The sequence below is a fragment of the Sander lucioperca genome, chromosome 5 (assembly GCF_008315115.2).
Source record: "Sander lucioperca isolate FBNREF2018 chromosome 5, SLUC_FBN_1.2, whole genome shotgun sequence".
NCBI classification, from domain to species: domain Eukaryota; kingdom Metazoa; phylum Chordata; class Actinopteri; order Perciformes; family Percidae; genus Sander; species Sander lucioperca.
Window position 1 is genome coordinate 8,395,419 of NC_050177.1, and position 26,573 is coordinate 8,421,991.

Consider the following 26,573-nt stretch of genomic DNA (forward strand, 5'->3'; position numbering starts at 1 on the left):
ATAATATATATATATATATATATATATATATAATACTCTCTTCCTTGGTTGTGTGCATAGACTGTTATGGTTGTGCAGCTTCAAGTGCATTTTATAAATTAGAGCTTTTATCCAATCAGATTTCCCCTCTGTGCTGTCTCCGGGTGAAAAATCTACTCTGAGGCCTTCAGAATGGACCTTTTTCACAGCAGACATTTTGACCTGTCATAGTAGTTTTCACAGCTGAAATTGATAACCTTAACAATGGCTCAATTCCATCAAGTGTCCCAGTAAGCTATTTCAGTGAGTCAGCATGCACAATACCAGGGCCTCTCCTAAGTGGAATGCAGCCATCATTAATGGCGTTGAATACACCTGTGCTTTTCCTACTATGACATGTCAACATATCTGCCGTGAAAAAAGGTCTATTTCGACTGAATCCCTATGCTATTTAAGCAGACAGTGTTGTTGATTGTCATATTCTTTAGCCAATCAAATTTCGAGTTTGCCCAGTTGGGCCAAGCCATCCATGCAAGCCACCTACGTAGTATACGGTGGCTGAGAAGCAAAACAGAAAGAAGATGTACTTTTTCTTCAAATGATGAGCAGCTTTTGGTAGGTTTAATGAATTTGTCTGCATTTTAGTAAAATGTTTCAACTAGCTATTACTTGCTGCTGGTGCTGTGTATTTATTTGAGCAGTGTCAGTGGCCGCTGTGCCTTTGTGTGTGCGTGGTGTTTGTGGTGAAGCCTGTTGATCGCTGATTGTGTTATTGATTGCTTTGTGGTCGTCGTCTGAGGAAATGTGACCGGTTGTTTTGGATTTGTTTTTGTTTCTTTGGTGATTACATTAATTTTGACAATATTGACTATACTTGAGGGGTGGCAGTAGCTCAGTCAGGTTACCGGTTCAAGTCCCATACGGATCAAAGTATGGTGGTGGGCTGGTAGCTGGAGAGGTGCCAGTTCACTGCCAAGGTGCTCTTGAGCAAGGCACCCAACTAAGCAGCCCCTTTCCATGGGCAGCTCCCTCACTCTGACATCCCTCCATTAGTGCATGTATAGGTACTGAGCGTGTGTGTGTAATTCAGACCTGTTTGTTAATAACAGTGAAAACATTGTAATTTCCCCTTACGGGATTAAAGAAGTATTCATTATCATTTATTATTATATGTGATGCAGCATCCGCCATACTGCGTGAAAGTGATGGCTTCAGTCACCGTGTATCCATGTCTCTGCAGTAGTGTATTGAAACTATCTAGGTGTTGAGCCTTGTGTTAAGTCACTTTATTCCACACGATAATGTCCTAGTGTCATGGTGAGGTTATTCAAAGGTGGTTTATTTGCTGTAGGATAGGACTGAAGGCCCAGGTGTAAAATACACGGCCCGCCAATATACTGTAACTTACAGTATATATGAATATTCTGTCCTTTTACATGCATCATTGGTTTCAGAAATTATCCAAATATTAAGTACTTAATTAGTTAAGCTCTGAGTAGTTTTTAAAGTGCTCATCTGTGCTGTAGTAGTAGTAGTAGTAGTAGTAGTAGACAAAGAAATTAAACAGTGAGTTACATTAGTTTGTGGATCAGATAGCTGTTGATTTATAAAATTGTAACTACAAACTCAGCTTACGGCGAATACTCTTCTACTTCAAACTAAAATGATTAGATCCGTCACAGACATTTCCCCTCTAATAGAAGATGTTTGTCACTGTAAAAACGCATGTCGTTATGTTGCGGGTTTTAAATTGGCAAATTAATTTGCTAACCCAAGAACAAGGAGCTGTATCAGCTCCAGTACTGGTGTCATAGATAACACTGTGTATATCTCCTTCTATACTGTATTTTATTTAAGTTTTATTCATTTAGAGACAATATAACAAATGCCTTCTTTTTTCTCATTTATTTTGCTTATTCATGAATATTCAGGTTAACAGAAAGTAGTTGGAAAGTTCATAGGGGCGTTGGTTCCTCTTGGCCACATATAATGGACCAGTGCTGATGTGTGTGTTGAAGTTTTTGGCAGGTCAGCGTGAGTTAGAGTTTCTTGGGCATTCGTGCATCCGATAGGCACACATGTAGAAGATACCTAGAAGAGAACAATCATATTATCGAGAACAGAATTGAAACATGAGAACGAGGCACATCTATGTGTTTTTTAATTCGTTAATCTGTTAGGATGCATACCTGAGAAGAATGTGAGCACCACTGCCACCCAGCCCATTATATAGGACCAGGAGAATCGCCAGCTGCCATAGCGTTTACCATAGTAGTTCACTGTCACTCCTGTGTAGACAGCCATGGCCAGCAACACAAAGAAGCCTGCACAAGAGATACAGTCATTAGGTGTAACTGAAAAAGGTCTTTACTACATCACAGAGGCTTGCATACACAGTAGCTAAGGCGGAGTAGCTTACAGGAGATAAAGAACAGGATGCCAGCTGCAAATGTCTTGTCAAACCCGTCGAAGGAGGAGTAGTGGATGAAGGCCATGACACCGATCACAATGCCGATGAAACAAGCCAGCAGGGAAAGAATCATGAAGGCCCGGGTGGCATCCCAGTACGCTGTGGGTGGGAGGAGAGAGGAGACGAGGATAAAGCCAGGGACCTGAGAAACCAGACCTAAAAGTATGTCCACTACTAAAGGAAGAATTCAGAATGTGTTTTTTTTTATTATTATTCTATACACACAGCTCATGTCATTTTTACATTTTCACAGTTATTCATGCTTTTCATCATGTACAGGAGACAGATCTAGCTTGCCATCTAGTGTTTGGGAATGGATTTGCACCCAATTTGATGAATTAAACCTATGACAGATAACTGGAAATGATTTATTTTAACCTAAAGTATGTACTGTAATATAACTCACAATGTAGCCTAAACTCACAAAATAACCTACATATACTTCTATGTAGAAATCTCTTAAAACAGCACCTACACAAAAATAATAGTTTTTTTAAAGATTAATTGAAAATATTTAAATGACAGTGACTTCTTTGCATTTGAATCTCAGCCATATTTTACCAAACACCCCGACGAAGCCCCAAAGGGAAGTAACCCTAGTGTTGATCAGGGTAAGTGTGGAGTTCCCAGACGGATTGTCAGCACACTAATAAATATAAATGAGGATGTGCCTGTGCACACGCACATGGAAGACACCCAGCGAGTCTTACCAATGCTGTCTGTGTGTGTCATGCATTTCCCAGGCACACAGTACCGCCACAGGCCCTGGTGCATGTAATTGCTGGAGTGACGGTACTGCATCCAGTAGTCAGTTGCTGTAGAGACAATGAGTAGTATGTTGCCGATTCCGGCACAGAACAAGCCACCTCCCATGAAGCTGTACATCCTGCCAAAAAAGCACTGACTGACACACAGAGAGAAAACAGAGCAGGTCAGCGCCTTGTCAAACATCTGGCCCATGCTTTACCAATTAGAGCAGGCACTTCCTGTTACAGAGCATGGGGATACACTGAATATGAATAAAACAACACCTAAATACATTCAGCAGGATACCACAAATGTTATACTGGAGCTTGACATATCTCATTATAGAAACAGTATTCCTTAGGCAATGACACTGAGGGAATTTACATGTTGGACAAGCAGCCAGCTCAGTCAGACAAGTCATTAACCTGCCAGACTGAGAGGTGGGTCCATCTTTAAAAACCTTTTACAAACCTACACGAATGTATTTTAAATGCTAATTAAGACCACAAGTTTTCCAAAGATACCAAACATGTAACGCTGAACTAGGGGGAGAAGTGTTTAAAAATGATGCACAACAGATCTAGAAGTATTGTTTTATTTGATTCAATGCCGCATCCATAAAAACATGGTATCTTGCGTTTTTAAAAGTTAATAAAAAGTGGAATTTCCTCCCAATTTATGTTAGGGATATTTAGAGTTACACACTACCAACTGTAGGGTAGGAATGAATAAGATGACCTTTTTATCTATTTAAAATACAAAATATTGAGCACAAATACACTATTTCACACATTATGTTTTGATATTAACGACCTACCGTGATCCTTCTCCCCTCAGAAAAAAGTCAGAGATTCCAATATTTTGGGTTGTCGAAGCACAGAGGAGCCCAATATTGCGCAGTACGGGTAGGAAAGTTTTGTTTGTGCGTAGGAAACCAAGCGAACAAACGGGCTGATGGAACAATGGAGCATGCTGAGCCACAACCAATCACAGAGGATGAGTTTTGTGTTTTAGGGAATCTGCTGAAAATACAAAACTGATAAAGCGCTGCGCACATCTCCGTAATACTGATGACACAAGGCTTTTAATTCAAAATGCTGCACAACCACACACAGTAAACTCATGGCCTCCAGTAGGCTTACCCATAGCCATTGCTGGAAAAGTTCATTTAACAGAGATTATTTTAAGTGGTAAAAATGTAAAAACTCATTTTGAATTGTGTTTCAGTTGATGTGGGTAAATCCTTCTGTCTGGTATGCTGATGGAAATGCAACATTATTTTCAGTAAATATCAGGTCATTTCTGCCTATTTAAATACAAATCTCTGTACCAGCTTGTGTACAAATAATTATAATTTATGTTGTACAATGTGCTAATTTACATAAAATCAATCTTTTTTTTTTTTCAGGCATATGGTATAAATGATGAAGATACTACAGCGACTGAAGGTTAATTCATTAATGTTACATTTAGTCTCGTATTTTCATTAAGTTCCTGTCATTTAGCTGGCACACAGCAAGCCCAGTGCAATTCATTTAATTACAGATGGAAAACTGACAGACATTTATCAGACATTTATCAAATGACACGCATGTAACGGTGATCTTGAACACAGCCAACAACATAAATTCACAGGCCATGATGCATACAGTTAACTTTAGGCAGGACAGAGTATGACGAGCTGGATGGTGGACAGCTAATAGAGTTGTGGGTATGTACACTTTGGGTGAAACTGCTGCAATACAGAGGGATTCGTCTTTGTTGCAGCATCTTGTAGAGAGAGTTATGGCTGAGAAATTAGTCACGTTTTGATGGTGTAGCACACTTAGGCTACGTTCACACCGCAAGTCTTAAATGCTTAAGTCAAATTTTTTGCTCCGATCCGATTTTTTTTGTTTGGCTGTTCACATTACCTATGTAAAAATACAAAGCTGTAATATCACTCTGTGGCCTATATCATATTCCAGTGTGAACTGTTTGTGGTTTCGAACTGACCCGCATGCGCAAAAGAACAATAACAATGATATCAGACGCAGCACGCTGTTGCACTAAAGTTAGGGAGGTTATGGAGAAAGTAAGCATTTATTTCAAAATGTTTGCGTAATGGCAGCCGTAACATTAATGAGTAGGTGCTGAGGAGAAGAATTAAAAGAAAGAGAGCCAAATTGGCTATTTTGGCCTTTTGCTGGGGACTTGCTCCATCACTGTTCTCCATTTTGTAGGCCTAGTCAAGTTTTTAATTTTACTGTCTGTGTCTAGGGCTAACTCCCGCCGGCGCAGAATTGTGACAAATGTCGATGTAGATTGACGTAAAAGTCGCATCAAATCCGTCTTGGTTGTTCACACTGCGGCCGCATTGAAAAAAAATCAGACCTGGGTCTGATTCAGAACCACATATGGAAGTGGTCTAAATCTGATTTGAAAAATTCAGATCTGGGCAAGATTTGAGTGTTCACCCTACTTCTGAAGAGGTCTGACCTGGTCACTAGACCCCAAAACAAAATCAGATTTGGGCCACTTTTGCCTGCAGTCTGAACGTAGCCTTAGTGGCGTTTGAGTTGGAAACAATGGTGGGATCACAACTAATGTTACTTTGCACAGATGCCAAACCAGGAAATTACAGAATTTTACAATCCGACATTATGCACTATTTCACATTTCCCACACAGTTTAACACAGGTGATAATCCGATTTGAGAGCTGTTCAATCCCTCATTTGTCTGTTTTGGGTAAATTAGATTTTTGCCCAATTTTACCACGTTGTCCTGCTGCTATCATGTTTGGTAATCTTCTCAATAAGATGTTTGACATCCTGCCTATTGAATTGTAGTGGAGTAGAAGTACAAACCAGCGTGAAAATTACAAGTACATGTGTGTACACATACTTGAGTAAATGTACTTAGTTATCTCCCACCACTGAATTAAGGTGAAATGTGATTTGTAGGCTGTAAATAATACCACAGTGGACACAGAGGTCATGTTCTCTGTATTTCCCCTGGTAATTTGGGGTTTTAGAAACTAGGGCTGCACAATTAATCGCAATTTCATTGAAATCGCAATATGGACTAGTGCAATATCCAAATCTCAATATTTGTTAAAGGCAAAATATGTGTCAAACCATTCTTAATTAAGTATTGTGGTGCTGCAGAGACGTCCCGGCCTAGAAATTGTATCCTACAGACTAAAGAACAAATCTTTTTTTGGTACAGATCCTCGCAAAAATCACCAAAATGATCATTCCCTCCAATATCGTGCATCATATCGCAATCGCAATATCAGTCAAAATAATCGCAATTAGATATTTTCCTCACATCGTGCAGCCCTACTGGAAACCTACAACTTAGACATGGTATCATTTAAAGGGTGAGAACAGTATTTTTACTCTTTTATTGTACTTTAAGATACTGTATTTCCCCATCAGAAGTGTATCCTGTTTCCCGCAACATTTGGGAGATAACATTTACACAAATATAACTGAAAAAACACTGATGTAATATGTTGTTTGAAATCTGTCCTATAGGGTCTTTTATTGAAATATAATCTATTCTCATTTGGTTTTCAAAATAAAATCATTATCATTTTCTCAAAGAGTCATACTACGACTATGAAAATAAAGATACAGTACAGCTTTTTTTTTAATTAAAGACTGTATTATAAAAGTGCAAGTTATACAGTATTGTTGGTAAACCCTTACATAATACCCAGAACCTAAATACATTGTGTAAAAAGGAGCAATTAAAACCATTTCCAGTTACACAATTACAACCTGATTCTCAGCAAATCTCTTCCAGTCTCTTTCAGCAGACTGGCCTATTTGTATCATGCGCTCATAAATAGCAGATGTACGGTCCACTGATTACTCCGTTATGTCATTATGTTAAATGTTGCACTAAATATGTTGACACATACAAGGAATTGGACCCCAGTTCTCAGTACACTCAAAATATTTAAAATTGACGGGACATAGGCCTACAACTAAACAAAGATATTAAGCTTGACATGTCACATGAGCAAAAGCTAAAGTTTAAATGATATTATTAATGATGGCTGAATCCCATATAGCTGCTTCAGTTTCAGGATCCTGCGTTGTTCATCTCATTTCATTTCATGTTCATTTGAATAGAGACAGACGCTTAGACGTAGACATGTGTGCAACAAATCTCCAATGTAGAGCATTTATTGCTATTGCTAATTTCCAATATCGTCCCTAGAAGGGCTTTTTAAACAGTCAGCTTTTAACTCAATGGGCAGCTCATTCCATGCCTTAAGATGTCTGGCCAAAGGAGGTTTTTCTGAAGGATATTTTACAGTTCCCTGAAATTGTGTTTCTAGTGGACAATCCACTGGCCTGTAGTGGTTGCACCATGTTCATGCTGTGGCTCGCTGTCACACTGTCATGACTTAATGGGACATTTTAATAGAACAACGCTGATGTTATTAGTAACACGTGCTTTTCCTAAGTCATTTTTTTTACCCGGTTATACCTGGCTTGTTTCCTGACCCCTGTCCTGGCTACTGATGCTGGTTTTACAGTCAAACTAAATGCTTGAAATATCAAATATCAGTGGATGTCCTGGTAAGTTACATTTCATTCCACACAAAGTGCTGCAGCTTTAAGCTCTGGACGAGGATTTACTGATGATTAACAAACTCGAGCACATGGAGTCACTGGGCATCACAGTCACCCTGCGTGTCTCAGTTATGACCACTAGATGGGGCCTTTTGTTTTGTTTTGCAGCTAAGACTGAATCATTGGTTAGATTTTCTCTCACGTCAAGTGAATAGGTTTGTTGCCAGTGTGCCATGATGGGATAGAAGAATCACAATCGTAGTTCACTGTAAGATTCTCACTTAAATGATGAATACATGTTTTTACCTGGTCAGCCAGACTTTTTTTTTTTTTTTACCCCAAATCCATTTTTTTTTTATTAGTCATCCCTTATGCAGAGTGCTCTACTTAATTATCTGTCCTTTTAAATTGAGGCTTAAAACTTGTCTATTCACCACTGCTTTTAATTAAATTGTTTATGAGTAACTTTAGCTTATTTTTCTTTATTTTTTATGTTTCCTTTGTCTTTTTATATTGCCGTGTATGGTGGACACATTTTAACGTCTTATATAAAGCACGTTGTGTTTGGGGTAAAGGCAGGGTGCGAACTACAGGGGAGCATGGGGGAGCTCGGCTCCCCTTAATAAGACATGGGCTCCCCTGAAAACGTGATTTGTGAAATTTTGGGTGGGGGGTCTCTAAAAATATTGACAATGTGTCATTTTGACGTGCAATTTCAGTTTTGTGTAATGTGATCACCGTGGATTATTATGTGTACTATGGCAAAAATACCATTCATTCATGCATGTCGGCGATTTGAACCTATTTCATTTCAATAAAGATAACATGCTATTCTTGTCATGAGCATCAAGGCGTGGCGGCGCCGCGGTGCAAATTCAACTCATGTTTAGTACATGTTAACTCAAAGATTCGTAGGAAAAATATAAACGCTGGAGTTAATCGGCGCGCAAAGTCCTTGAAATCCATTCTGCAGTTAGCATCATATAGCCATGGCAAAAAGAAAACAAGGCAGTTTAATTTTGGTTTTACTAAGAAATTGTGTAGCGATGACGTTAATAGCACGACCGATTCACCTGCTGCAAGCCCTGTTAGCACACCTCCCGCCGGGGTGACCACGCAAGAAGAAGCTGAAGAATAATGTCCTCTCTAGCTGAAGACTGTGGTGGTAACAGCTCGTCGGAGGCCGGTCACGATCCTAACCCCTCTTGCTCCTCTCTCCTGTTAAATTGGAACAGCCAGCAGTGGAGAGACTGGAAGAGCCAATATACATGGCTGTTTGTTAAAGTGCCCATATTATGAAAAAATCACTTTTTCTGGGATTTGGGGTGTTATGTTGTGTCTCTGGTGCTTCCACACACATACAAACTTTGAAAAAAATCCATCCATGCTGTTTAGAGTGAGATACGGTTTCTGAATGTGTCCTGCCTTCAGTCTCTGGGTGAGCTGTTCAAAATCGGCACGGCTTGTGATGTCACAAGCCAAAACGAGCAGGCTAACCGCAACCATTAGCTCGTAGCGTTAGCATGCTAATGCTAACGCTAGCATGCTAACGCTAGCATGCTACCTCGTTCTCAATAGCAAAGCACTGCTACAACACACACAAGTTCACCATAATCTACAAAAGAACTACTTACATGTGCGCCCTCATTTAGAAGTCTCCCAGCTAATCCTGCCTTGTAACTGACCGAAGTTGTAGAAACAGCCTTTCTTTTACTGTCTATGGAGCTAGCTAGCTGACATGATCTACATCTGAGCTACTGCGCATGTGCAAGTGCAATCAAAGATAGTACAGAAGAAGAAAAGAGGTCTCACTCTGTAGCTAAAACAGAGACCAGGTGAAAAGAGGAGCTGCAGCAGTGAGAGAGAGCGGTGCAGTACAACAAAAATATGGTGTTTTTTGAAAATTAAACCATGTAAACCTATTCTGGTACAACCTTAAAATACAATTATGAACCTGAAAATGAGCATAATATGGCTGCTTTAAGGATGGAAGCTTGGGGTGCATCGCTTAGGTCTAATTGAACGGAGGAATTATGGTATTCTTCGGTAGCCTGAGTAACTTTAACCGTTGTTCATGTGATCTTTGAAATCTCAAAGACAGCCTGATGCTTTGTTTATAGACTATTTGTGGGTGGCTGTTTGCAGTTTGACCTATCAATCCCTGTCGATGAAGTATAATAGTGGTAAATCCTGTATAGTTTATACACTTGTAGCTGTTATGTATCTTTGTAAGTCATTGTAAGTCGCAAGCGCACGACCCCATTCATTCAATACTGGTTAGATTTGTGTTCGCATTACTAATGTTTCAGTTGTTTTGACTTAACTTTAGATTTTTTTGCTCACTTTCTAACTTATGATCTTAATCACAGCACGTGTTGATTAGGTGTTAGAACTCATTCTGGTTGGTGGAGGCATGTTTATTGTATTGGTTATCATGTTTACGTTCCTCCTAAACTGGATTTACAGTATGTATTTTACTGAAACCATAATTTCATCTTTTTTTTTAAATAGTTGAGCTACTCCATCATCCTGCACATATTCCCTTGTACATGCCTGTAATGAGAAGTATGACATTACAAGCACTTTACTAACTGCAAACCTACCCCTATAGGGTACACACATCCCTGGTTGAGAAGTTAGATGATTCTCGCCACCTTGACCATCATATACAGTATGTGGATTTTAAAGTCACTTTCCACTAAAAAATGTGTTATACTTAATGCTACTTCACTTGGATGTTTGAGCTTCACTGTGCAGAGTTTGACACTAGACGGCTGTTTTCACATCCATCTGCTAAAGAGGGTTTAAGTTTAAGACCTGTACGTACGGGCTGATTTTGCTTGTACATCACAACCTGTTTGGAGGCCAATCGTTGTCCAATATGCAACTTACAGTTTTATGTGGAAACTTGACACTTTATTATTCCAAGCAGAGTATTTTATGTCTTAAAATTTGTCCGGAGGGGATCTTTCATGAAGTAAAACGGTGGCAGTTAAAATACATTGTTTCAAGAAATTAAGTTTCTATAGCAAAAGAAAAAAAATCTTCCTGTTGATCCAGTTGAGTACATTTGCGAACACATGTGAAGTGGCCTCAGTAACAGACCATGGCTGTCTGTGTGTGTGTGTGTGTGTGTGTGTGTGGGGGGGGGGGGGGGGTAAACCACAGAGAGCCTAATCCATGCTAAAGGCCTAAAAGCATAAAATTGTAGAACCCTTCTAAATTGCATCGGATTACCATTATCCTCCTAGCCTGGTGGGACCCAGTAAGTATTTGCCAGAGGCAGGAGAGTCCAACTCACTTTCCACACCATCCGACTGCCTCCCTGCCCAAACCAATGAGATCTGCACACAAGGACACAGAGCAGATGAAGGTGCAGACATGAAGGAAGCCTTTTTATATCCCATCACTGACACACTAGGAGTCGCACCATGAGACGAAGGTTACCTCCTTTTGATCTTGTTTCAGAATAGCCATTTTACTGGGAACACGAGATAACAAACTCCTCAGAGACATTTGGCTCTGATGGAAAAATTTGAGCTCACTTCTCTGTCTTCTTTTTTGCCCCTCTTTCTCTCCATCTTCTCTTAATAGTACTCCTGTAAGTCGTCTGAATTATCCAACACACATACATCTAGTTTCATGTCATAAAGAAGGATTTTTGTTCACTTCACTCAAATGGTCTGTACTCAAATTATTTCACGATATATTTAAAGCTAGATTGTGTAAGAATTTCTCCCATCTAGTGGTGAAATTGTATATGACAACCAACTGAATATTACTTTCTAGTAACACTAGCTTACACGCAGCTGTTCTAGCTGTAGCTAGTCTGTGTTACAACTGCACATGACGTGAGTTGTCTGCCAGGGAAATCATGACACATATGATTACGTTTATGTTACAAGGTAGACAATCCTTTTTCATCATTGACGTGAGGTAAAGTATCCTAGACGTCGTTCTAGCGTTATGCACAACGATGCTATAGTTAGCCAAGCAAGTAGTAACTATAAAACTTATTACATTATTACTTATTATTACATTATTAAATTATACAAATTTACACAAATAGGCAGAATTACCTTTTGAGAAGAAAGCAGGCAACTTCGGTGTCCCTTTTTTAAAATCCTTGCTCCTTATGAGCTCTTTCCATCTTGGAAAAGCCACTCCAATATTAACTCTGGTCTTGTTGCTTTGCCTGTCGCGTTGTCGTTTTTAAATTCTCTTTTGAACTTCCTTGGCGACTCCATCTTCAACAGGCTTTCAAATCTGCCGGCAGTTGCGACTAATCTTCTCCCCCTCCCTGGCATTCGTCACGCTGCCACTGAGTGTAAAAGCACGAAAGGTGAAGGTATGTCTGGTGATTACCAAAGTTATAATAGTTCAGGGAGATTTGAGTGTCTGTACATATTACACTGCAATCTAGTTGAATGGTTTCAGTCTGGACCAAAGTGGTGGACCAACCACAGAACCGACTGACATTGCCAGGCCTAGAGCCATGCTGCTAGCGTGGTTAGAAATTCGTTAGCTATTACTTCGGTAGTATATAGTAAAGTTCACACATGGACAGAAGCATTTTTTTGTAATAAATGTTTTATTGGTCAATTTAAAAATCTTGACAGAACACACTGGTGATCTACAGGGATACCACAGTACACAGTCACACAGAAATGAGAGATACAAACAGTAACACACAACACTACACCATGTACTGACACACACACACACACACACACACACACACACACACACACACACACACACACTAGTTTATTAACCCATTTTCTGCCTCATGTCTTCTCCAGTCTTTCGTCAAACACATACTGTACATCATTATGTTTTCATGGTCAGGAGTAAACAGAAGATACATTCATTAATCTGTTGCACAATAATGTAATAGTTGCATTAACTTCCCACTGCCTGAAAATACAGTATTTCTTTTAAACAGCAGATCCATTTTTAGTAATACATCTGATCACATCTTTATAAAATTGCAAAGATGTACAGTATATATACACGGAGAAAGGGTGAAGGAAACCACAAAAAAATAAAGATGAAATCATTAAAATAAAACAAAATATTTTGTGAAAAGGCAGATGGCTAGCCTTGACGCTTTCCCTTTAGTCTTCAGTATTTCATAAGAGACCATGGCAACAGATTGATGGTTCGCAAAGACAGGAAATCGGGGAGGAAAAAGGAGGATGGCATGTCATGTAATCGGCGTCTGTCTACATGAGGTTCTGGAAACAAACACAACACAAAGAGCAATGAGACGGAGAGTAACATGTACGTACACAAACATAGAGAATATTAAACAGACCCTGACCAGTACTGAATTTTTCTAGGCAAATATAAAATAGATATCAATATTTTTAAGGGATGTTTTACTCTTTCCTTTTTCTTTAATTCATAAAAATAACATGAGCAAACACTTTTGATAAGTGTCCCTTAAATGTATACGTTTGTTCTTAAATTGATATGTTCTGACGGAGACATTTCATTGTTGAAAAATATACTTGTTAATGCTCTCTGGTGGACAAATATTTTTATTTCTTGGGAGAAATGGAAGGTTGGTGGATCGATGAGAACAAAATTCAACATACAGTAGCGTTATCGAAACAGACTTGGCGAATAAATCATGAAGTACATGAAGCATTAAATGTCCACTGAAGCTTGAAACCTTGAAATCAATCTCATTACAGTTTCCACTCTTATTCTCAAAAGCCAGATTTTGGGTGGAGTACGGTATCAATAATGATTTATTTCATCTATCTATTCAAGCATACATGCTTTTTTTTTTAAAACCATCCTTCATTCATGTGCATACTTAACACACAAGAAAACTAGAGGAGAGCTTTAACAGCACTCCAAGTAATCTTGCAATGTCCTATATTGTATCAGGAGATTCTTAGACTTTTGTCGAGTCATTATGCTACATGGCTCTTTCCCAAAACCCATGGGAAACCTCTACCATGCACTGTCGCAAGGATTCTGACAAGCAGCTCAAAATGCCCTCAGTTTACTGCTGAACAGACTGTGACCCACATTATAAAAACACAATGTTTGTTCAGCAGTTGCTATTGTAAGTCTAGACATACCTTATCTCTCCTTTGGCCAGTGGTGGAGGGTCGTGAAAGGACCCCTCCACCCAGGGAACCGTAGCCTGACATCTGGACCTGGGGCACGATGCTGGACTGTCCATGTGGGATTACATTCTCATCTGTGGATGGCAAACAAATCACTCCCAAGTTACAGCTGTATTTATATAGGTTAAACCCTAAGTGATGGAGCAGACTGAAAATAGACCCCCTGCTACTAAAAGCAGAGCTACTACTATGGGATAATAATTGTGCATACACGGGTGGCAGTTGGTTCTTTCTAAGCTCAAAGGGATTTGTATGAAGCATCACAATATTAATACACCTTTATTTGGGTTCCAGCTGTTGGAGCAGAAATTGTTCTTTTATCATCTATTGTTGACAGATGCAGAATAATGCTACAGAGGTGAGTATTACATATTGTACTTACCCTGTGATAACCACTTTGTAGCTCCTTTCCTTTGGGTTGAGAAATGTTCTCCCCTCTTCTGAAGAGTAGGCGAGTCGCTGCCCTCTTTTCTTTGAGTGTCTGTTCGGCTGCGGGTCAAAACATCAGCCAAGAGCTGCAGGGAGTCATCTGTAGGGGGAGGGGCTGGTGCAGGGGGAAGTCCTACATATGATTGATCAATGGTAATTAATAAACTGCAAATAGAAATACTGCTTTAAAGGAATTTAGAATATACATTTTTTTTGCTTTCTTGCCAAGAGTTAGATGAGCAGATTGAAGCCACTCTCATGCCTGTGCGTTAAATATAAATCTACAGCTAGCAGTCGCTTAGCTTAGCATTAAGACTGGAAACGGGGAAACAGCTAGCCTGGCTCTGTCCAAAAGTGTACCAGGACCTCTATAGCTGACTGGTTAACATGTTATGTCTTGTTTGTTTAATCAGTACAAAAGACCCAGAGTAAAGCTGTCAATTGGACGTTTTATGGACCAAACTAATTCTGTGCAATGAACAGTTGCCAAGCAACCAGTAGAGGATGTTACTGGTCATGGTCAAGAAAAAGTTTGGCACGTAACACCACGTAGAACTCTCGGCAAGAATGCAAATAAGAGCAATTTCTAAAATGTCAAACATTTCCTTTTAATTGTTTTATTTTTTTATTTTTTTGCAAGACAAAAAAATAAAAACAAGTGCAAGACACAGACATAAAGTGCATACAGGAATAGAATGTCTTTTCTTTTTTATGAACTTAAATGAACAACCCCCCCCTTCTCCCCTCTCTCCCCCCTCCCCAGACCCATGGTCCTCTTATACGTTTAAAGTATATCATGAATAAGTAAATAATCCTTTAATTGTTTTTAACATTAGCAATACCACGACTTGGTCAGAATTATTAGACCATAAATAATGCAAGCTGAATTTGTTCTCATCTCAAGAAGTGTACAGCCCCAGCTCTGTGAGACTGTACTTAGGCAATGCTAACGTGCTAATGTTTAGCAAGCATCATTTTTACCTTGTTAATAACAATCATAGATTAGCGTACTGTGTTAGAATGCTAACATTTGCTAATTGCCATTAAACACAAAGCACAGTTGAGGCTGATGGGAATGTCATTAGTTTTGGTATTTGGACATAAACTGGACAAACTGGAATTTTGACTTGGTGGAGTGGCTAGATAACAAAGTTAAGGGATCACCAAAGTTATTACAATTCAGCCTGAGAGGGACATGAATGTGTGTACAAAATAGCATGGTATGAAAGTCATGCTACTAGTCTGGCTTAAAATATTTCTAAAAAAAGAGTCTTTGAGTAGTAATTCCTCTGTCTTGCATTAAAAAAAATAAAACTAAAACAGAAGTTTGATGAGTTACAAACATTGTGTCATACCTGCTTGGTTGTGTAGCTCTCGCCTGAGTTGTCCATCCTTGGCTGTTTTCTTCTTACTCCTGGATCTGTTTGCCTGGGCTGCGGGGCCAGACTCAGCAGCTGGAGCAGGAGATTGTCCTGACAAGAAAGCACACTGATGTCATCCTCAGGAAACTTAGAGGAAACTAAAGAACACTGAGCTGCACTTTGAATAAATGCGACATGATTTTCATGTACAAATGCTTTCTGCTGGGTAACATCATCATAAACTAAATTATGGATGACACTGTGTGGTTGTGCGCTGCCTCTTGGGAAGTCACTTCCAAAGATGTGAGGCTCTAAACTGAATATGAACTGACCTTTTCCGAGGCTTTCCCCCTTGAAATCTTCTGCCCATTGGCTGGTGTGGTACATCCCCACTGCAACCTGGGCCTTGGCGTTGGTAAACAGATCTGGGTTGGACTGGGAGATCTGGGAGCCTGAGTGGTTACGGGCCAAGAGGTCAAAGTGCTGTAGCCGTGGACTGTCACTGGGCTTATCTCGCTGGGAGGGAGACGTCAGTGTTGCTGCGTAGGACAGTTCGTCTGGTTTGGAGGGCAGGCTGGAGAGTTCCTCCCTGGAAGTGTCCATCAGGTAGGTTCTGGCAGGCAGCGGAGGACACCAGTTGTCATCTTCCTCCTCAGAGCTAGAGGACGAACAGCGAGTCATGGCAGCATGAGTGTGTGTCTCAGAGGGAAAACACTCAACGTGAAACCTGCTCTTGTAAAATAAATGTAAAACAAGTTTACAGCCATGCTAGCGGCTCTGTGAGGCTGTACAGTGGTGCTTTGAGGTAAATGCAAACGTCAGTGTTAATAAGTTTAGCATATTAGCATGCTAACATTTTTTTTTTTTATTGGCACTAAACACAAAAGTACAGCTGACAGATTTGTTTTTCAGGTATTTTTGTCATAAACCAAAGTATTGGACAAATTCAAATTTTGCACCTGTTAATGGCCGAAAAGGAAAAGTTAAGGGATCACCCCTTAAATCAGTCTTAGGGGGACTTAACTGCCTTTTTATGGCAATCCATGTGATATTTCAATCCGGACCAAAGCCGCAGATAGACAAACCAACACTGGCATCCTTAGAGATATACCGCTGACCTACGCAATTACTAAATATAAGAAAGAATGAATAACAAGTAAAGAAATAATTGTTAAAATAAAATCTATTTCCAAGGTCATACTCGGAAAAGAGTGAACCACCCCCGTGATTTGTTTTGTCACTTCAGTGCTGTCAGGGCTAATTTAATGATGGCCGTGTCATTGAAAATGGAAAGTACTAATCCAGACTGTCAGATGGTGGCTAACGCCATTACAAAAGACACGGCACAGTAAGAACAGCCCTCGGATCCCACCCCGTTATGTCCGCAATCTATTCTGTCAGAACTAGTTAGAGGAGACGCTCCCCTCCGAAACCCCACAGCTCAATCTACTCACTGCCTGCAGTCGCAATTGTTGTTAATTTGAAAACTCCCCAGACTCCAAACTTCACTCAAGTTTTATTTGACAGCCTTGGCAGAGTTACAGGGCAGGTTTGATATCCATCTGCCTTAACTCTCTCTGTCATGTAGGTGAAGTCGGAGGCCTTAATGCTATAAATAAGCAGAATATTAGACGGGAAAAAAAGCTTCTCAAAGGAAAAGACAAAAGGGCCTTGATGTACAAGTTAAAAAAGTCTAAATTAGTCTCACCTGTGTTGCTCCCCTTTGTCTGTCTTTGTGTGAGCTCTGTCTTTGTTGGCAGGAAGAGGCAGCGATAAAACATCCACCCAGGTGAGAGGAGCTGATCTGGACGAGGACCCAGCGGACCTCTGCTTTACCAGTTTGTCTATGAAGCCAAAACACAATATGTCACACAGTATTGTGTACGAGGTGTAACCACTGTGTTTTTATTATCTCCAGGCTGACCCTGAGATTGAATCCGCTGGTGGTTTTAAAGTATAAATATGCTCAAGTCAATACAGGCTTTTAAATCATTTATTTATCTTTGCTCTGCTTATAAATGCCTTAACCCTTGTGTTGACTTTGGGTCACATTGACCCGTTTTCAATTTTTGTTTTATATCAGAAAATATGGGATGTAGAAATAAGTGCTGAAAATGTGTAGAAGAAAAATTTAACAATTTAAAATGTTGGAAAAAGCAAAAACAAACAAAAAAAGGAGTCACAAACGTCGAAAAAAAAGTGTTTTTTCAAGGTTGACGGGAAGACAACACAAGGATGTTTCTCTTGGTTGACCAGCTTTTTTTTTAATATTCAAGGTTCTCTTGGATTTCTTCATGTGAAACTGATTGAGCACTTAGCGGCTACATTCCAGCACTGTTTTTATTTATTTATTTTTCTATTTATGGATTATAGAGGTAGAAAACTCACCGTTGCTTTTCTTGGTATACTGGAGCTTGGCATATTCAGACCCAGACTGACCAGACTGGATGGTCCACTGGTCCAGGTCTAGTTCCAGACCCACAAGGCCACTGTTTGACAGTACCGGGTTGCTGCTGTACGGGTCCGGACCCTGGTTGTAGGACGTACTGGAGTAGGTGTCGTAGTACGCCAGCAGGTCGTCCTCAGCGGCTGTGTTGATGGTGCTGTAGATGGGACTGTCGTTGGACGCCGCGCTGTGTTTCTCGGACTGGTTCGGGTAGTTCATGATACCGACTGCTGAACAGCAAAGGTTCATTAACAATGGGAATTATATATTCAGTATTCTAAAAAGTTATTTTAACCAAACGTTCAAAGACAGAGAGGTCTTACTGTTATAATATCTGTCTGAGTCCAGTTTGCCAGAGCAGCAGTTGACAGAGTCTTTGCTGTTATGAATGACGTTCGGAGTCGGCCAAGAGTCGGACAGCCAGGGGTAGTTGCCCATATTTGATCCTAACAAGCCAGGCCTAAAAAAAACAAAAAGGTGAGATTATATCAATACTTTGTACATCAAGTACACAAATTATTATCTGAATCAAATCATAATCTTCAGTTTACCCTCCACTGATGATTCCAGATCCTTCACTGTGAGCAAAGCCTACTGAAAGAACAAATATCGCTCAGTTATTAATCTTGTCTTACAGCAGAAAAGACACAAAAGATTCACTGGAAATTAAATACATTTCAAACTGAATTGTGCTCTGTTATTAAAAAACAAAAGCACAAGTTTGAAGATTGCAGATTTTAATCAATATTTTATAAGCTATACAGCTGACCTACATAAACATTATGCCTGCAATACATAAAAAATACAAATGTTATTTGATGAATCAGTGAAGCTGTTTTTTGGTTGTATCTAGAGTCTGTGGCATTTAAATGAACAAGATCATAAAAGATTCCATACTAAAATGAAACAAAAACATATTTTAGTCATTAGTATGGCAATAATAGTCACTGTGAAATATTTATGGGAAAATCAAATAGCTGATATTTTTGTTCAAAGCTCTGGGCTGTCCATTGATTATTAATGAACATGGACAAATATCTCTCAAAGTCAGAAAACTACTGATGTGTTTATGTGCTAATGTGCCAAAGGGCATACAAATTTAAAATAAACTGCACACAGTGGTTACTGTTTGCATATGCTTCAGTGTGTCTTCATGAAAACTGCCCAGTGGGGATAAATAGATTTTAATTAACCGAATATCCAGTGCAAGTGTGTGCAAACTAAAATTAAAAAGATTCATCACTGCTGGAGATATCCCCAGTGGTTTATTAAGAACTTAAAATCTGACAGTTTGCTGTACAACAACTGAAGCCTTTTTTTGTCTGTAACTTCTCCTTTTCATGGACAAGAGATTTATAATGAATAAGATGTGACAGAGTGCATCTGAAAACCGTCCTGGATCATGTCATTGTAACCTTTTCTGCTTTTACAGTTCATTCTTTAAGGATAAATCTTCCTGCCATCAAAAATCTCAAGCTGCGGAAAATCTCTACAAATGTCGAATTCCAGAAACTCAATATACTGATTTATTTTCCTGTTATTACATTGAGCTACCAACACCTGTCCTGACGCTGAAACTCAGTTAAGATAAGTCAAAGCTTTTTCCACGTACCTGCCGGTGTGTATGCGAAGGATGTGGTGTAGTGTCCCAGCTGCTTCCGCCTGCGGTGACGACAGTAAAGCCAACCACTGAAGCCCATCAGCACCAACCACGCAGCCACACCCAGCCCTGCGATGAAGGCCGGCTGCCGCACCACGCTTGTGATCTGCTCTGATATACTGAGGTTACCACCTTTCTTCACAGGCGTTGACGTTTTGTCCGGGGGGACAGCTGAAAGAAAAGTAGCAAAGTTAAAGACAAAGTGGAGAGCTGTTCTCTACTGATGCATTTTTATTGTTTTTATATCATCCTGTATCATTCAGGTTATGTAACAACGATCTGGTGACAGTTCAAAGGAAAAGTTTGACATTTTAAGAAATACATTTATTCGCTTTCTTGCTGACAGTTAGATGAGAAGATCAATACCACTCTCATGTCTGTTAGTTCAATGTGAAGCTGCTGGTTAGCTTAGCTTAGCTTAGCGTAACGACTAGAAACGGGGGGAAACAGCTAGCCTGACTGTAAAACCACAATTACAAGTTATGTGGTGCTAGGCATGTGGTACACAGTTTTTGTATAGGTTAAACAAACAGCATACATTTGTGTTAATTAGTGAGCTTTTGAGGTGTTGGTATGCAGATTTTGTTCCCTTTGGACACAGAGCCAGGCTAGCTGTTCCCAGCTGTTTCCAGCTGTTTCTAGGCCTTATGGGGCTATGTTCCCAGGATCCCATGTTCTTGATATACACTGCAAGAGATTGGTAAGGGATATCTTCACAGTTCTGTTTTGCAAAAGACTTTTCAAATGCAGTTTGAATCGTAAAGATCCGTTCAGCCACTGTGGAGATGTCAATGTCTAAATTCAAGAAAAATTTGAGGGTGTAGGTTTTAAGGAGTATAAGCTGTAGGTGGTTGATTTCAACATATTTACCCAGGGAAAACATACATTGAACGTCTGACCTAGGGGAAAAAAGCAATGCTGAGAACACAAAACCCTTTGAAAGGTTGCCTTAAAGGACAATTCCGGCGCAAAATGAACCTAGGGGTTAATAACACATGGGTACTGAGTCGACCATTCTCTGGGATATGTTTTCATGTTAATCGAATGTGACCAGTTTTAGCGCAAACCGCTAATTAGCTTATAACGCTAGTAGATGACGTACGCCGTGCTTGAGCTATGTTAGTGGTTAGCCTACTGGTTACACGCCGTTCGTCGTTCGACTGCTCATGACTGTTTTCCCAAGATGGCGCCTGCCTTTATACCGAACGGAACTGTCTTTATAAACTATCTTTTTAATAAACTGTCTCTACACTTACATACTTACCTGGTCACAGAAAAGAAAGCCAGCGACCAAGTTCTCTGGAGGTCCTTTGTCGACAGCCTATACCCCCCCAAGGGGTGTCAGGCATAAGTAAGTAACACTTACAAAGTTCTCAATGCTGCAGTTTACATGTAGGGACTCTCATTATGCTACCGTGGAAGTGTGGTGCTATTTTGAGCCTTGTTAGTGGTATAGAAATAGCGATTTCTTTTTACTTTTGCACGCCCCGACGACAGCGTTATAAGCTAATTAGCGGCTTGCGATAAAACTGGTCACATTCGATTAGCATGAAAACATATCCCAGAGAACGGTCGACTCGGTACCCATGTGTTATTAACCCCTAGGTTCATTTTGCCGGAATTGTCCTTTAATGTGTCATATTAAAAAGACATTTAGCTGGGAAACATAGGACCACAGGAACACAAATATGTGCCTGCTTTATGCTAAGCTAAGCTAACCGGCTGCTGGCTGTGGCTTCACAATTGCCCTACAGACATGAAAATGGCATCAACCCTCTCATCTAACTCTCAGCAAGAGAGTGAGTAAGCGTGTTTCCCAAAATGTCAAACTATTCCCTCAAAAAAACTGCAGCAGAAGGTAAAGAGGAGAGGCTAAAGGTCTCAGAAAACGGCTCACTCCCTCTGGGCTACAACTTGTCTGGGTAACTGGCTGTGTAGCTGACCAGACTTTAAATGCAGTTTTAATTAATATCTCAGCTTCACTGTGAATTTCTGACTTTTTCTGACACTTTTTACGTTTTCACAATCAGAGCATCAGTGTTGATGACTTATCTGTTGTAAAGTCATTCACACAGCAAATCAACATTCCACATACAGATTTAATTTGTGGTAAACGGAGCCCGCTGAAAGCACATCTTGCCATATTTATCTATCTGTAGTGGCTTTTACAGTAAGAGTGACTCACTGAGAAGCAGGCTGACGGGTGCGCTTTGAGCGCCCACACCCAGACCGGTGACAGCAGCCAACACCACGGTGTAGTGGACGTCAGGCAACAGGCCTGTCAGCAGGATGGACAGCACCGATCCATCCACTGTTCGGTTTATCTGGCTCTTCTGCTCCATGCTGCTGGCCAGACACCAGACCTGATCCACACCAGACATGAAGGGGTTATGTTTGAATCATAGAGACATTCATTTATTTTGCACACTCTGTGACAAGACATGGCCTGTTATTATAATAAGACAGGCATTGAAGCTTTATCTGGCAGAATGCAGTGGAGAATGACGGCATAGATACAGCAGAGATGAAAGAGAAAGGGATGTCAATGCAATGACCGTTAAAAGCCAGATTTAAAATCCTGATGTTCCAAATGTACGTGCCGTTAGGCATTCACTTTATGTGTTGGATGTGTTACTCTCATGCATGTTGGATTTAAAGTATGTCTTTTAAAATCCTGCAGTGGAAGAAATATTCAGATTTCTTCAGTAAATGTATAGCAACACGTCAATGGCAAAATGTTTTATAAGATCATAAATGGCGACAGATGAGAAGTTCCCGGAGATCAGGGTCATATTTTCAAATAACTGCTGTGAATAGTGAGCATATTTTTGCTTCTTTACTTGATAAATAACTTCAAAAAATAATTAAGTGCTGACATTATTTACTGATCAATCAAGTTGATAAATAACTAATTATATCTGATTTTTTAAATGTGTTTTGGCTACTATGGCCAAGTGACCATTACGGGAGGGGAAATGCTTAAACTGTATTTGTAAAAGTTGCAGAAATAAAATCAAGTCAGCATCATAATTAAACTGACTCAGTAGTGTTTGTCAGACTGCAGTATCTATCTGAAATTTGCTAACATTAGCCACCATAAGCTACCGGTCATACCACACCAAGTAACCCTGAGTCTATTAAATTGAACAACAGTGCGTTTTGCTGCTCATGAATTCCATTTTGCTGCTCATGAATTTGTAAGTAGGAATATGTTATTTCTTCTGTTCTTCTGTGTAGTCTCAATTTAAACATACATTAACAGCAATACTTTAAAGTTTCAAAATAAAAGTATCATGCAGAATGTTAGTAGCATTTTAATGTTGCAGCTGGTCAAGATGGAGAAAATTTGAAATACTTTTTACACAGTTGGCTAATTTAATCAACAACGGTGGATCATACATACTACTTTAAAATGAGCAAACAGTAAGCTAAAATCTGCAACTATTGAAAATAAATATAGTGGAATAAAAAGTAGAATATTTTTCCTTAGTCCCTCAATACATTAGTAAAGAACTTCTTAGGTACCTTTCACCTCCGGTATCATTTGTTTTTGTGATGAAAATCTATCCTGTAACACCGTACTGCCAATTCAACATTTCATTTTTTAACATTTAAGCCACGGGGAGGCTTATACAAAACATTGTGTGCAGGTTTCAGCAAATTAAATGTTTAAGGGGATTAAGTGTGATCTTTGCCTTCGGCTGATGAGCCTCCGCACACAAAAAGAATTTGGTTTTTTTATGATCAGACGTGCGGTTTTCTCACTAACTTTCTACATGGAGACGCAGATGGGATGAATAAATCAAAACAATAGAACTGCATGTTCCTCCTTTTTTTTCTGCAATAGCAGCCTGATGATTAGTAATCAGTGTTGTGCTCATACTAAGAGACAGATAGTCAGAACTCAATGTTTTTTTCAGAACTCAATGTTTTTTTCAGAACTCAATGTTTTTTTCACGGAGCAAACAGATGACAGGGACAGTCAGTGTTCAATCTGATGACAAAATTGAGGCTCTTTCGGCGACAGCAGCGCATGCACTGGCAGAAGATTAGAGGCATGAGTAATTACTAATTGTTAATTAAAAATTAATTTTCTGTGTCTAAACAACAAATTTGGACAACACTGAGTAATGAGTGTGTAAAAATATCATGGATTAAAAGAACAATTTGTTCCTTTCTATTTACGCAGTCTACAGTCTATGTCACTGATTGACTTGTTCGCTTTGCCAGACCTTCCTCCACAGCGCTGCGGAGGAGGGTCTGGCTAGTCCACACAGCATTCTGGGATGGGAGAAAAACGTGCTCTGGTTTATTGGCATTTCTTTAAACCAGTCACAATCGTACTGGACACAGCAGCGGTGCCGCTGCAAAATAGCCTCGGGAAGGAACTTGTTTTGGTGGAACGTGTACATTCAAAGGTTGTTTAAGTCGTGCAACAGAAAACTCAGATTGGGCAGATAGTCTAGCTAGCTGTCTGGATTTACCCTGCAGAGAGGGGCAGTTAATCATAGCCCTCATAAATCGAATGGAGTTTAAAATTCCAACACAAAGAAAATGGAAGGTAACGGACGTCTGGCCGAAAAGAGCGACATCTGGCGGAATTTCCGGCGGCACCGGAGCAATCCCGGAAGCGGAACGTCGTGGATATAGACTACCGATTGACCGACTTAAAAGAAGAAAAAACATCAGAGAACAAGACAGACAGTCGGGTGTTGTCTCAGGAGTCGGGTCTAGTCATATACTGATAGCTGTAGAAAACCTCCCCGAAAAAAACCCATTAACGGGGAAAAAATGGAGGAAATCTCAGGAAGAAGGTCTCACCTTGTACTCTCGAATGATGCTGCACTGAGTCTAGTCATATACTGATAGCTGTAGAAAAACTCCCCGAAAAAAACCCATTAACGGGGAAAAAATGGAGGAAATCTCAGGAAGAAGGTCTCACCTTGTACTCTCGAATGATGCCGCTCTGAGTGTTATGAGTCGGAGGCTCCCAGGACACACTGATACTGGAGCTGTTGGTGAGCTGAACCACTGATACAGCCTGTGGGGGTGCACTTAAAACTGTAGACAGAGATAAGAAGAAGACAATTATATTTCTATTATTATTAACTGATATCAGTGTTATGGTAGCGATCGATTTTACAGGTCTGTGATTAGTGGATAATTTCCCAATAATGTCCAGGAGGTTTCCCTAAAAAAAAAAAAAGAAGTGTGTAATTTGGTGCTATTATTCAGCGGAAATAGGAATGTCCTTGAAAGAAAGGCTCTGTTTAAATCCAATTAAATATTCTGTAATTATTTATTTATTATTGGAAATGTTATTCTCGATATCTGGCACATGTGTGCGTGTTCAGCAGACCTGCTGTGCACAGATTTGTTTCCATTTACACTTGCAAATGAACAAATTTAAAGTGTAGCAATTGAACACTCTTCTCTATATTACTTCCCAAATTGCATAGTTATTTCAAGGAAACCTTTTGGAAATTAAGTGTTACCAACTTTGATGTATTCCTTTAAGGGACAATACTATCAACTGCTAATCTAATCATTCCTGAGCTTCACTTCATAATTACAGGTCTGTGCTATTGACAAAGTTATTAATGATGTCATTTCCTACCCTCCTCAGGCGTACGCAGCAGGACCATGAGGCTGTCATGTCCCTGTAACTCATTGAAGTAAGGGCGAATCTTGACCTCATACTCCGTACTGCTGTACAGATCTACCAAGACGATGCTGTGGTCAGACGTGGCCTCCACATCCTGGACCAACCAGGAGCTGCCGATAGTCCGGTAAAATATACGATAACCCTGAATGTACCGGGACTGAAAGGCGACCTGAGAAACGTTGGCAAGACAAGAAGAAGAAGAAACCGAGTTTCACATTTACATCAGTAATAACAAGCAGAACCAGCTGTGTCTGTACTTCAAGTTAATCTGTTTGTGTCACGTAATGTTTGGGGGTTTTGAAGTTAATTCTTGGAGAATAGCGTGTCCTCCGCACACTGCAAGCCGACATTGAGTAAGTAGACTTTTTGATGAGCCAAGTATTCAACTCACAGTCCAAGAAATCCTGGCGCTGGTAGGAGACAGAACCACAGGCTTCTGCAGGTAGACAGACACCTCTCCTAACTCCCTCTGCACCTGTCTGTGGTCCACACCTTGTTCTGTAGGACTTCCATCTGACACAACAAAGAAATCCAGTCAGTCCAAGCCACAAAAACAGCTGGATAGCAATTATTCAGAAAAAAAAAAAAAAAAAAAAGCTTTTTGATGAAATTCAGCAGCGCTCAAGGTAAAACAGAATCACACTGGGAAAGCAAATTAGTTTTGAGACTGCACATGAAAAGCAAGTTTTTTTTAAACCTCATTATCTTGGTGCCAGCCTCAGTATCTCTAATGTCTTTCTTCAAAACTATAAACTAAAATAAAGATTGTACAGTAGGACTTATATTACGCAAGAGTATAATCAGAAAAAGATGAGTTTTTGTTTATATAACTCACCCTGTGTCCTGACAGGCTCAGAGATGGGGCTGGGGTCACTGAGGCCGTAAGAGTTGACTGCTCGGACGATGAAGAGATAAACCGTGTTGGGGAAGAGTCCGACCACTGTGTGCCTCTCATGCTTCACGTGGTCCGCCACTGTTTGCCAGGTGCTGCCCACTGATTGGCTGATGGGAAAGAAACAAGACAATTAAAACATTTCTTAAAATCTCTCTGTCTTGTGATCATGGTTTAACTATACCAATATTGTCAGATTAAAAGACTGCATT

The 26,573-nt window shown here is 39.9% G+C and overlaps 2 protein-coding genes and 1 long non-coding RNA gene across 7 annotated transcripts in view; 1 reads left to right on the forward strand and 2 right to left on the reverse strand.

Annotated features, from left to right (window-relative positions):
• Window positions 1-687: 687 nt before the first annotated feature.
• Window positions 688-4,205, reverse strand: lim2.3 (lens intrinsic membrane protein 2.3). 2 transcript variants are annotated; one of them, XM_036001260.1, is made up of 7 exons: window positions 4,014-4,205; window positions 3,257-3,353; window positions 3,160-3,202; window positions 2,399-2,548; window positions 2,169-2,303; window positions 1,984-2,070; window positions 688-722 (listed from the first exon to the last, which is right to left on the reverse strand). In XM_036001260.1, exons 2-6 carry the CDS (start codon window positions 3,332-3,334, stop codon window positions 2,009-2,011), a joined length of 468 nt encoding a protein of 155 aa, XP_035857153.1. In that variant the 5' UTR covers window positions 3,335-3,353; window positions 4,014-4,205; the 3' UTR covers window positions 688-722; window positions 1,984-2,008. The 2 variants fall into 2 exon arrangements, with proteins under 2 accessions (XP_035857153.1, XP_035857152.1); XM_036001259.1 differs by lacking the exon at window positions 4,014-4,205 and having other exon boundaries at window positions 3,160-3,334.
• Window positions 4,206-7,671: 3,466 nt separating this feature from the next.
• Window positions 7,672-26,516, forward strand: LOC118495048. The gene is made up of 2 exons (XR_004897339.1): window positions 7,672-7,771; window positions 25,431-26,516. It is a non-coding gene; the product is annotated as an uncharacterized LOC118495048 (long non-coding RNA).
• The window catches only part of zgc:77784 (uncharacterized protein LOC402947 homolog), a 73,408-nt gene continuing 59,172 nt past the window's right edge, over window positions 12,338-26,573 (reverse strand). For 2 of the 4 annotated variants that reach the window (XM_031296407.2, XM_031296405.2), the window contains 15 exons: window positions 26,305-26,471; window positions 25,861-25,982; window positions 25,422-25,638; window positions 24,747-24,865; window positions 21,990-22,167; window positions 19,757-19,975; window positions 18,696-18,738; window positions 18,468-18,604; window positions 18,087-18,374; window positions 17,407-17,542; window positions 16,031-16,356; window positions 15,693-15,809; window positions 14,291-14,470; window positions 13,861-13,982; window positions 12,338-13,002 (listed from right to left, as the gene is read on the reverse strand). In XM_031296407.2, coding sequence (XP_031152267.1) covers window positions 12,991-13,002; window positions 13,861-13,982; window positions 14,291-14,470; window positions 15,693-15,809; window positions 16,031-16,356; window positions 17,407-17,542; window positions 18,087-18,374; window positions 18,468-18,604; window positions 18,696-18,738; window positions 19,757-19,975; window positions 21,990-22,167; window positions 24,747-24,865; window positions 25,422-25,638; window positions 25,861-25,982; window positions 26,305-26,471 — 2,383 coding nt within the window. In that variant the 3' untranslated portion in view covers window positions 12,338-12,990. The remainder of the gene's footprint in view (window positions 13,003-13,860; window positions 13,983-14,290; window positions 14,471-15,692; window positions 15,810-16,030; window positions 16,357-17,406; window positions 17,543-18,086; window positions 18,375-18,467; window positions 18,605-18,695; window positions 18,739-19,756; window positions 19,976-21,989; window positions 22,168-24,746; window positions 24,866-25,421; window positions 25,639-25,860; window positions 25,983-26,304; window positions 26,472-26,573) is intronic. The other 2 variants (XM_031296406.2, XM_031296408.2) reach the window with 2 other exon arrangements.